This window comes from Mercenaria mercenaria, chromosome 17 (assembly GCF_021730395.1).
Source record: "Mercenaria mercenaria strain notata chromosome 17, MADL_Memer_1, whole genome shotgun sequence".
Lineage (NCBI taxonomy): Eukaryota > Metazoa > Mollusca > Bivalvia > Venerida > Veneridae > Mercenaria > Mercenaria mercenaria.
Window position 1 is genome coordinate 9101337 of NC_069377.1, and position 12369 is coordinate 9113705.

The 12369-nt window shown below is 34.0% G+C and overlaps 1 protein-coding gene across 1 annotated transcript; it reads right to left on the reverse strand.

Moving 5' to 3' along the window:
- Positions 1–980: 980 nt before the first annotated feature.
- LOC123536213 (adenosine deaminase AGSA-like) lies at positions 981–11240 on the reverse strand. The gene is made up of 9 exons (XM_045319188.2): positions 10766–11240; positions 9160–9306; positions 8317–8383; positions 7289–7490; positions 5380–5507; positions 4975–5180; positions 4352–4509; positions 3919–4121; positions 981–3384 (listed from the first exon to the last, which is right to left on the reverse strand). Exons 1-9 carry the CDS (start codon positions 11124–11126, stop codon positions 3270–3272), a joined length of 1587 nt encoding a protein of 528 aa, XP_045175123.2. The 5' UTR covers positions 11127–11240; the 3' UTR covers positions 981–3269.
- Between the last annotated feature and the right edge of the window lie 1129 nt (positions 11241–12369).

The following is a 12369-nucleotide window of genomic DNA, read 5'->3' on the forward strand; positions in this document are numbered from 1 at the left end:
TGCTGGATTCACAGAGTTATAGCAAAACCAAGTGTTAAGATCCTATTAGTCGACTCTTACGATCATGCAAGGGTAAGGCTTTTCTATGTACCATGGTGAGGCTATCGGACTTTTTGTTGGAGAAAATTTCGTGTAATGCAAAACAATGATTGCTGTTTCGGAGGGGTGACAGAACTTCTTGTTTCGAACATGTTCACTTTCGGATTCAGTACAGTTTTCTGTTTACCTTAGGTATTGAACCCCTGATGCACTCGTCATTTTCCGTGTGGTTACGTACTTAGTATATTCTCTCTTTAGGCAATTCGGCATTCTCCGGACGTAAATGTAGCTCAGCGCGTGCATGACTTTCCGTAAATGCCGGAAAAAGCCGAAATCGCTTACGGAGAATACCGTTATTTGCCGATTGTCATTACGGGGTACACTACCGTAACCAAGGAACGCAGCAGAAACAGACAAAGACCTTATTTCGGGAAGACATGTATAAAAACGCTTTTATCCGTAAACATATATACGTAGTTTATTAAATATATAGTTTTCGTAAAATGTACAATATTTCTTACAATATGAATATCTTTATATATATAGACAACAACAAATGAGACCTTTGAAATCGGTCTTTGGCAACAACAAAACACTCCTGTTTGATCAACATTTTCCGTAACAAGTTTTTTCTTGATTTCTTTTTGAAAAAACGCTGAGAGTGGTTATAGATTTTTTTTTTTTTTAAATGACGTACCTTGTTAAATAAAGGTGTGAATTTATCTTCAAAAAACGGTTTTGATTGGGGTATTTTGAAGTCTTTTCTGACGCATTTTTTCTTCGATTTTATTTGTGAATGAACATTTATAAAAACGTCATGTTAAAACAAATCGAAACTATGATTTCCCCCCAATTTTTACAGTTATTGCCTAAACGTGACATTATAAATACCCTATCGGAGACGTTAGGGAAGTTATAAGGTTTATATCTGTATCTTTCAAAAAAAAAAACAAAAACGCATTTCTGAATCACGAAATTAGGTTGATCAAACAGTAGACGAATATGATAGTTTTCTTTAAATCAATACTCACCCTGTCTCATAAAAAAAAACGCTCTACGTTAATATTAATTAAAGCTAAACTTGAGACACATTGTTTAAAAATGTAAGTTAAAACAAATCTTGTGTATGTTTCACAACAAAAGATACAAAAGTATATATAGAACATGTGCACACTTCTACATGTCTAGTACTGACATGTACGTAAATAATTTTACTCATACAATACTGTCCATGTATATATTAAAATTATTATAACATTACATGACGTAAATGAAAAATTGAGGTAAGGTATTAAAAGACGAGTAGCCTTTGTCCTTATTTCGGTTTCACAATATATGAACATACTAGTTATTTAACAATACTGGCAATAAAATGAACAATTTGGTATGATATTAATTCACAAGTACCCTTCATCATTATTGCTATTTCGCAATCATGACTAGATTTAAAGGGGAATATGCAACATTTGGCAACATTTCTTAGTATAAAGAATTAGGTGAACCATTAACACTAACGAATAAAGTATCAAAATCGGACTACAAACAAAAAAGATATAGCCATTTGAATACCATCTATGAACTCAAATGGCAGTGATTTTTGGCGCAGTGACATCATCATTCTTTCCTTATATGGGCATTACCATATACGGAAAATCAGTAACAACTAAGAGAAACATATTAATTTTTGTCGGCCATAATATAATATGAACCTTAGTGTGTGTGTTAAAGTGTATAACTTAAATTTTAGCTTCCATTGTATTTAACACAATTTTGCCATATTTGGTAATGCCCATATAAGGAAATAACGATGACGTAATTGCGCACAAAATGTCTGCCGTTATTTAAATTGCCGTATCTTTTTTGTTTGAAGTCCGATTTTCATATTTTTTGCCAGGTTATAGTATCATTAAATTCTTTCTAAAAATATACATTGTCAAATGTTGAATATTCCCCTTGTGAGCTGAAAATTTATCGTATAATATATATTATTTACGTGCATCTATTATCACTTCCGCTGTTTCGCAATCTAAGAACGTGACTTAATTTAACAATAATGGCAGTCAACAAAATTGCAGGATCTGATTACATAAAAGATATAGGTAAAAATGAAAGCAAAATTTAAAATAAAATCTACAGCGAATAAGTTTTAATCATCACAATGATATTATGTTGACGTCATGTCGACGTAATAGTTTACTGAAAACATGTTTAAAACGAAATTTAACACAGCAAAACTGTCTTGATTAATTCACACACACTGGGTTGGTTATTCGCTCAGCAGAATAATTCTCTGATGGAACTATTCCGCAAGCATTAAGAGATTATTACGCCCGACGTATAACCGCCCATCGTGTACAAATAGTGTTAAAACACGGTTTGGCTATAAATTATTTCTTAAATAAAATACGTTAACACACAACATTTTATATCAGTAACACCGTGTTCTCTGTACCTCTGTAAAATGAGACATGATTTATATTACAATGTACTAAGTACAGTAAGATGTATACAATTCCAGTGCATTATCAAAGATAAATAGATCTATAAACAATATATCACATTGCATGTTCGCTGTTTGATTGTATATATGCTAAAGTAAACACAGTTAGTCCAGTGAGGTTTTCAAACTTAAATAAACGATAGTTAATATAAAATTATACACGTGAAAATACTGCGTTTCTCAATGAGACACAAATATATTATAATAAAACAAAATATAGATTATAAATAACACGAAGTTCTTGCTCTGGAGTAGGTAGTGAGGGTAAAAAAGCACAAACTATTTATCAAGCTTAACATACATGTACAATTAAAGTTGTCATAAATAATAAAATATCTCATACATCTGTAACTTGGTATTTCTTACATGTAAAACAAAAAGTATTAAAGCACCTTAAATCTCGTGCACATGTCTGTGGCTGTAGCGACTTTCTTCCATATATATTTTACTATGGACAAAACAATCCTAGTGCGCATGCCCATAGCGGACAGAGACAGATTAGTGGCAGGAAAAGAAATCGGGTGTCCAGAGCATCGAAATTAGTCTTGCTTATTACTGGCAAAACAAACAAATGATATCGCTCCAAGGCCGACTAGAGTACTGGTTTGCGGGCTGGGATTATACCATGCAAAGGTACCGCACAGTTACTGATTGTCCTTAGCAAATACATTTATTTCATAATTTGACGTATATTGCAGGTGCTATTAACTCATTAACCATGGATAGCAATTTATCCTATCAAGATGGATTCCAAGTTTCGAACTGTTTTGTCTATGAATGTTTTCCATTTCACCTGCCAATCTTTTAATGCCTGGACTTTTTTCTTCTCTTCCATGGCACTGTATCTGTAATTACAGTAACATGATTTTAAGCTAGAAGCAGATGGCAGGGTTAAAAAACTTCCGGAAAATCAAGGTAATATTTCCGTTCAGCAGACTGAGCGGGTTCGACATATTCCTGAGACGAACAATGGTAGAGTTCTGGTATGCGAGAATGTCGAGTTATATACAACACACAATATATAAAACAAAAAACTGAAAAACTAGTTCACATGAAACATTGCCGGAATTTATTCTCTGACTTGGAGCCAAGTACTACTACTGATGCTGTTGTCGGAAATTGTTTCCGTTAAATATACAAATTTTTGCCGTGTTTAAAATTCAAACATGAACACAATATCACTGATTAAAGTGAGATATGAAATCTAAGATATCTGTTTTTTATTCGTATTCACTTTTGGTACTGTTGTCGTCGTTGCAAGAATTCAGAAGACAAAAGCCATGCACAAGAAAAAATGCAATAATTGCTTGAAATGCCTATAAATCCATCGTTTTCAGTTGGTTCAAATCTATAAATTGGTCAATATACATATTACTTACATCAAAGAGTTCATGGACAGTTGTTTAAGAACTTCAAGACCATCGTCCCTGCCTGACAATGCCATAAACGCGGCGTAGAAGTCGTAAGACAGTCCCTGTGCACCCCATACTGCCGGATCATCAGAGCTTATCACAACTGGCAACCCATCGGCTAGAAGAACGGACGCCGGGTGATTCTGCATGTCATCCACAAGTTTTAAAACCTAAAATAGATAAAGAAGGTTCAAGATAGTAACAGAGATATTTAACTTAATCAAACATTATCGATGATGGCGACGGCGAACGCCGGGGCGAGTGCAATAACCTGCATCGGTTAAAACAACTGCGCACAGAAATAAAATTCAATCTGTCCACAGAGAGTGTTATGGCTGCTGAGAAAATTCATTTAAACAACAATTAATTATTTCAAGAGTGAGAACTAATATGTACATACTTGGTTAGATATTGGGTTAACTTCAATAGCAATATCTTGTTGTTTTACTATCTTCATAACTTGTGGGTGTTTCGGCAGTGCATATCCATGGCCTATCCTTGTGGTGTTCAACAATACCGCATCTATCAAATTATCGTCTACTCGTGTACCCTGCCAGTCTAAAAAAGTGCAAAAAGGTCATAAACCTTTTGTTAAACTAGATGTATGTATAGAATAAAATCCAGATATATAACAATGATAATAAAGTGGGGTCAATTTAGAAATATGCTTTTTAAAACACATGTGTTACAGCAATTTATCGCTAATTGTGCATATATATAGGTCCTCCAGACTGTTTATACCAGCTTAAAGAAAATTACATGACTTAATAACTTCTTAAAGAAACATAAAAGTTTGGCAAAACTTTTCATATTGTCAAAATACAGTACAAACGGAAAAGCGGAGATTCCTACACGTGTTAAATAAAGAATTGTGCAACAAAAACTGACATAGACCGACGTTCTAATATAGACAAACCGGCAGGTGCCTCCTTGCGCTGACCTGTTTTCGTCTTTCAAACACTCTTACTGCGAGAAAAAAGTAGTCTTTTAAGATAGCCTATTGCCGTTTCATTTTTTTCTTACCAGTTTCCCCAGCGTGGAAGAAGTACGGCAACGTAATGGGTGGTTTTTGTTGCGAGGGATATCTCAATGCATCTAAATAATCTATCAGTGGTTTCCCCGGGTCTTCCTGACCTACCAGATCATACCCAGCAAAATGATCCGGAAACTCTTGTAGCAACTGAATAGAATCTTTAACGTCGGCAAGAATGTCGGATGCCGATTTAAATCTAAAAAAAAATATATTCAAAATAACTCAATTCCAATAGCAGTCTCGGAAAACCTATTTATGACGCCTTTAATTGTCAGAAAAAAAGTAGCAAAAGATAGGGTTTTGAGGAAAAATGAAAATGAAAAAGGTCTATGCTGGGTTATTTATGCTCAATAACTGATTATAACTACTGATTATAGTAACTGATAATAACTTACCTAAGATTTGTTTTAATGATTTTCGCGCCAGTGAAGTTGATGTTATCCGCTAGAAATTTCTCAGTCATATCCTTATAAATCTCCATTACTTCCGCTGTCTTAAGTGTGGTACCATCAAGCTCGTACACCTATCAAAATGTAGAAATTTTGAGTTCGAAACTGCTTAGGCTATACAAACGTAGCTCTATGACTTTTTCTAAGAGATGACAGCTTCGTCTGAGATTTTTGGGCTATGCTTCACGGACGAATTAATTAAAGCAGATATTATACAGTATAATTATGTTGAATGGTATACTCGTTGATCTTTTAGCTATAAAAAATAGTCAAAGTCGGGGTTTCATGTTATGAATTTTCAAATACATCAAATGGGCGGTTCTATCGTCCGAGTCTCTGCCACAATAGATTTTAGACAGGGTCCACAACGGGTACATTCTCCTAAAGATCCACGGGCGTATAGGAAATAATATTATTAATATTCAATTAATACAGTGCGCCGCATGGAACAAAAGGTTCTACTGAAGGCAATAATCTATGGCAATTTCTTATAAAACTTTCATGTTTTCAATGTATTTAGTTTCGCACAATAGAATCGTTTATTTTACAGTTGAGGTGAAAATACTAACACCTATTCAGTCGCATTTTATTCAGCTTACAAAAAAAAAAAAAAAATAAAAAATAAATAAAAATAAGAGGGTGTGCTTTATTAAATGACACAGTCAGTATTCAAGCCAGCTGTTCGTATGTTAAGTTTTGTACGAGAAATTAAATGTAGAAGCCTCAAACAAAACAAGATTTCCAACAGAATAGGAGAAAATCAAGAAATGTTTTCTCGTCTGTTGAGTAATTACAACGCGTCACAAATTGAAATAACCAGGAAAAGACATAGAGAGTAAAATTAAAATTTGTAATAATACAGCTTCTCCAGCGAACATCGAAACAACTTAATACCGAAGTGGCAAGAAAGGTTAAATATTCAGTCCCCAAAAACTGATGTGAGCCGTGCCATGTTGGTTTTCTCATTGTGCGGCTCATTAATTTTAAGTTTCTCGGTAAAAGCTTAAGTAATTTAAAGTTATGACTGACAGGTGTTTCTAAGGGTCTGTGCAACATTTGTAAAGACATCGGAGAAATTACATTTTTTTCTATATGATGCTAATAAACCATTTATACATGACATTGCGAATACATCATTAACAATTTCAGTAAAACGTTTAGAATCGATTGCGAAAGATTGGTCCCTTTTCTGTATGGGTTTAAGAATTAACACATTTATTTCTGATGCAGAGTGGTATATATGGAAATTTTTAAATGAAACAAAATTGTCAACAAGAAAACACCTAATTCAAAGACAACTTCAGTTACTAAATAGAGGCTTTTAAACGACCCGCCACGATAACATCAATACATATTAATAATTGGGCCGCACCATGAGGAAAACAACATAATGCACTATGTTGGTTTTCTCATGGTGCGGCTCATATTATCATGTATTCAGGCAGACTTTTTGTGAACACTTGAAACAAATTTCGCTTATTCTTTCCTGTGTTATCAATAAAACACAAGTTTATATATGAAAATGTGAAATGTAGGACTGTATATATTCGCGGATTCAAAACTTTCATTTCTTTACAAACTAGTACGTCCACTGTTTATCCTGTGGTTTGTCTATATGAACGCTAAAAATGGACCTATAAAATACTTGCCAAAACATAATGAAATCTATTGTGGTCTACACTGTTTTGTTAAAAAGCATAGTTATACATGTATAAGAAAATATAGTAACGATTCTAGAGAAACAACACCTGTCATATTTAATTAAATTTCAAACACTCGCATGTTAAAAAGTTACATTTAACAGATGAAAACTTGTGCATTCACAATTCAGAAAACTCAGATGAATATAACATACCTCTGGAAGAAGGGCCCTGACTTCGACATACTGGACGTTATCTGAATGGAATTCGCGCAGGGCCTCGTAGAAATAGTCGCCAAATACCGGCTTGTAGTTGATTAGGCCATTGGCACGTGTCAGGATCAGCTCGAATCTTGTCCACACTGTATTAATGTCTAGATTCGCATATTCGTCTGTCAGAATCATTGTCTTTACCAAACTAGAATATGAGAAAAGTTCTAATCGACACACTTTTGTAATTGATGATAAAATACAAAAATTATATCTTTCTTTTCCAAGCCATGGTGTTGTCTTGGAAATCACCTGCATACATGGCCATAAGACTTTATGTTTTATGTCTAAGCGTTAGATGACCGAATCCCTCTCTCACTATGATTTTTTTCCTGTAGGATTTCTGTGTTCGAGAAATTATGGTAGTTTAGTTTCGCTTTAGATATAAGTATAAAGGGTTTCATGCTCCAGTCAGCCAGTAAGTTTGGACCGGTGCCTTTAAAATGCAGGTGTGCCTACTCGAGATGCTAGCAGGATTCTCGAACTATTTAAACTGAAGACTCTAGACGATCTAATCAATCAGTCACTGCTGTTTGTGTTGTGAAGGGGGTGCTCACTATGGCAACCATACAAGATAAAAACATTCAGCACAAATCACAAGTTTGATAACTTAAACGGAAACTTAACAACCACGAAATGAGAAGTATTTAAGTTAGACATTAAGATATTAAAAGATAACCGTCAGTGTCATCTATGTTTTTATTATGTTAAAAAATCAAGTTTTTTTTTGTTTTCAGATGAACAAAAAATACATAAGGTAAACATCTGACATTGAAAAATTTTGAATGGTGAAAACCGGTTATGAATATTCCTGAAAACTAACAAAGAAATTTCATTTTGTTTATTATTTAAAATGCATCTCATACTCTTCTTTATAGCCTGACACCTTTTATATTTTAAAAGGATGCATTTGAGAAAAACTAGTGCCAGGAGATACATTTTTAACCAAGGAACATGATCCCAAATAAACTTACAGATCATCAAATTTAGTCACATCTCCAGAGTCCTTTCGGAAATGGCTGACCAGTTTCCACGGGCAGTCTGAAATATAACAACGAGCTCTTAGAAAACTAAACGATTAATATATGCTATACGGGCGACATTATGAATGTCTTTTCTTGACGTTTTGGTTGCAAACATTAAAGGGAAACGGTAGTCGTGGGTCTGAGCCTCACTGGGGTCACGAACACACCTCATATTATACCAGCAATGTTGTTTTTGTTTGTCCAGGAGGCGGACTCAAAACATTTAAACTTTCATCACATTCGAGCTCAAATAGTACGTATTAGTTTAAAAAAACATCTGCGTGCGTATTGTTATGTGTTTTTAAAGCTGTAAAATGAATTTCAAAATCAAGATTTTGTGATTTTCACATATAATTACGTTGTAAAATGACGTGACGTCCATTCCAAGATGGCGACGTCCATATAAACGTCATTTGGGGTTTGCTCACAGTTGGCGACGTCTGGACTACTTATATTTGAATAACAGACATGAAAGAATAAAAAAACTTTCATGCAAAACATACAGGATCTTCTTTCACGGTATGAATTCACTTTCCTCCATTAATTAAGCAGTTATTTCCGTTTTAGTCTAGTGACCGTTCGATGTTGTTAAAAAATATACATGCCATATAAGTTCAGTGCAATTAATGATTGAATTTTTACGGTCTCGATACATTTCAATTATACTGAACAATTTTGCCTATATACGAGGCTACTACATGTATACTTCAGATTTAAAATTGACTTAGAACAGATATATATTATGATATTTACAAAAAAGCAATGTCTGTGTTCAGCACGGGATTTACATACCTGGGTTAAGAGGAGGCGTTTTGAAGAACTGGAAAGATATTTCGTTTTTGGAATCATAACACATGTAACAGTTATCCCTGTACGTGACATTCTTTACCAGCCACTGGATGTCAGCGATAGAACAATCATGCACGTGCAATGCCCCACCTGAAATAATTGTAAATAGTAAAGTGTCATCGATGACGATGAAGAAAAAGATGTTGATGACGATGACTGAGAGGACGTTGACAATGATCATCTTAACGACGATGTTGGTGATGATGATGGTTGTGGTGTTGATAAATGGTAATGGTGCTTACAGTTGAAATGTGGCCAATTACATCACAGCTATGCACGTGCTTCTGCTGCAGTTTATATAGATTTAAAACAGTCTGATGAGATTGTGAACAATTCCCAGTTTGGAAACCTTACTGCGCTTTATTAGTTTTTTCCCCTCAATTATGTTTCTTATGTGGCTTTTTTTTTCTACAGCTTAATTCAGCACAGTAAGTGATAAGATAAAAAAAATTAGAAAGAGCTATTGAAAAGGATTATAAGGCAGGGTCCTGAGAATTTTGAAGGGACATTTAAGACGAATACTAGGTAATAGTTCATGGTGATAAAACAGAAAATGTCATATGGCAACTTCATACAATCAATATAGAATTTTGACACCATACAAAGATCAATAGCAGATGTCAACATTGTGCATTATTCCGACGTTCTGCTTCAGAGGGGATATGTCACTTAGGTCAGTGCAGACTACGCCAATGAAACATCGATCAAATTAAAGTAAATCGATCTCTTATTTAGTCATTTGCCATGTTCTAACATTAATATTATATTGATCAAAACAAGTGATAAGGCAGATGACTGATTGATAATAAGGTCAGTTTATAACTTTCCCAAAGCCACAGATTCACTTAATCTTTATATCATAGGAATAGCGATATGATGCTGTCTTGATCTACATTGATGCGGGCTGATAAAGGAAAGGCCAGACTTAGAACATTATGTATACAGCTCATGACTTGCAAACTAGAACACACGAGAAATTGTGGCATTATCAGATTATGTATAAGACGTTATCATTAATTAGGGAAATCAATTTATTGGATCATACCGGCATATTGAAAACATCTCACTTTATACAGAAATTTGACTGCATACATGTGTCAATCTCTGCAAGAGTAGCTATACATGAGCTAATAATTCCAATATGGCTCTATCATGATGAAGTCACTTGGAGGCTTTTTATTTGTTTCATATACTTCTACATTGCACAAAGCATATGTCCCTGACCTTAAGAAAAGGGAAATAAAAAAATACAGCAATTGCTTGTTACATAAGAGTGGTGTTTTTTTTATTAACAACTGAAATGTCAGCTATTACGCTCTTTCTTCTATCATTCATTATACGTGAAATGATCTAAGTTTGCCAATAGGAAAACCATTTGCCAATAATCAATACATGTTACATCAATGAGTTTTAAAATAATATGATGGTTAATGTTTTATCATTATATAGTACTCCCCTGCAACGAATGTAATATCAGATGATAAAATTTATATAATGTGACTAGAGATATCACAGAAGCAAAATTGTTAGTCTTTCAAACAACTTTTACCTTTAGGCATTGTCTGTATCAGCTTGAAAACCGAACTTTGCTCATAAAACGACTTGGATTTCAAGAAGTTAATCTGAGGACCAAATGGCTTTCCTTGATAGTGGGCATCGTCTATTTCAGTTTGTTTGATTTTAAGCAGTCTTTCATTCACAGTCTGTTCATCTTTGCTTAAAACTACTTCCCCTCCAAGTCTTTGATCTTGCTCTTCTGTCAGAATTTGTTGTCTTCTTTGCATGTAGTCATCTTTTAGCAATTTCCTAGAGATCGAATATCCATTAACTGGTGTTGACAGAGATTTTTTGAATGAAACATTCAAACATAACACAACAGTAAAAAGGCTAACAATCCTGCACAGTTCCATGACAATGAGAGAACAAGTCTAGCGCCTGTAAAACACGCAAATACTCTGTTACTTTTTCATGTGACAGTCCAAAAACGAAAGTCAACAACAACCAGCTGTCAAAGTCAACTTCCTGTTAATATTATAGTTTGTTTCTTTAATTAATGCACCGCCATATTTTTTTGATATTTAGTTTGATTATTTTTTATACTAAACAAATAACAATTTCAAGACAATAACAATATAAATGTATCTTAGCTATATACTTTATTTGATTTCTAAACAGGTCTAAATTAAATGAACGTTAAATAGTTAAACAGACTATAAAATTGTGTATCGACCTACATAAACGGCGAAGGTCACCGGTGTTTGTTACGCTCGATTTGATTGGTTTTATTAATTCTTTGTTCTGGATATCAAGCCAATCAGAAGACGTTTCTCAATAAACCGCATCAGCAACTCCAAAATTGTAAACAAGAAGTTAAAGACGTGGCAAAATCATCTTTAAAGCGCTAATTACTTCTTTCTTCGGCAGCAAGTTTAGATATTTCTACAGGCACAAATAAGGTATAAAATATCCCTGTATTATTCGTTGAATTTCTCACTCTTTCTTGATAAATGAACTGATACAATCGTGAAAAGACTAGATTCAGCTTTCGTTTCACTTGTTCAAAATTAGAGTCAAATTTGTAAAAGTTGTATTGAATATTACTATTTGTTATTATGTGACTGTTCCAGTTTCTTCATTGTGATTCTGCCACCTGCTCCAAAAACTTGAAGAAGTCAGAAAAACGGCTTAAATTACTGTTTCTTATTTATAAATGTTGATGTGAAATTATACAACCTACTGTAATGCGCAAAAAAGGCATGGCAGTGGCTAGTGAACCGTCACCGGTGCAGCAGACCCGAGGTCTAGTGCACCGTCACCGGTGCAGCAGACCTGAGGTCTAGTGCACCGTCATTTCTGTTATATATAAAATATTGCCTTTATGTAAAGTTTAATCAAAAGATATTTTCACCAGTAAATTGCAAGAACATAACTAAAAGAATGAAGTAAGATAAACCTCGACTTACCTGTTAATTTACCATTTTACCTTAAAGCGCTGATCTCCGTTCTTCGGCAACAGTGGTATCCATCATTTACTAAGCTATTTCCGAATGACATAATGAATTTCATTGATCCCTTTTTTTTTTTGATTTTTATGAATACCGTATATCGTTATTTTTGTCAATTAATTTCATTCAAGTTGAATAAATAAGATTA

Excerpts from the sequence above, each read along its gene's own strand:
- LOC123536213 (XM_045319188.2), bottom strand. The coding sequence starts at position 11,126 with ATGGAACTGTGCAGGATTGTTAGCCTTTTTACTGTTGTGTTATGTTTG. Across the intron at positions 7,491-8,316 it reads GTGACTAAATTTGATGATCT|TTTGGTAAAGACAATGATTC; the intron begins GTAAGTTTATTT and ends CTCATATTCTAG. Across the intron at positions 3,385-3,918 it reads CTGTCCATGAACTCTTTGAT|ATACAGTGCCATGGAAGAGA; the intron begins GTAAGTAATATG and ends CTGTAATTACAG.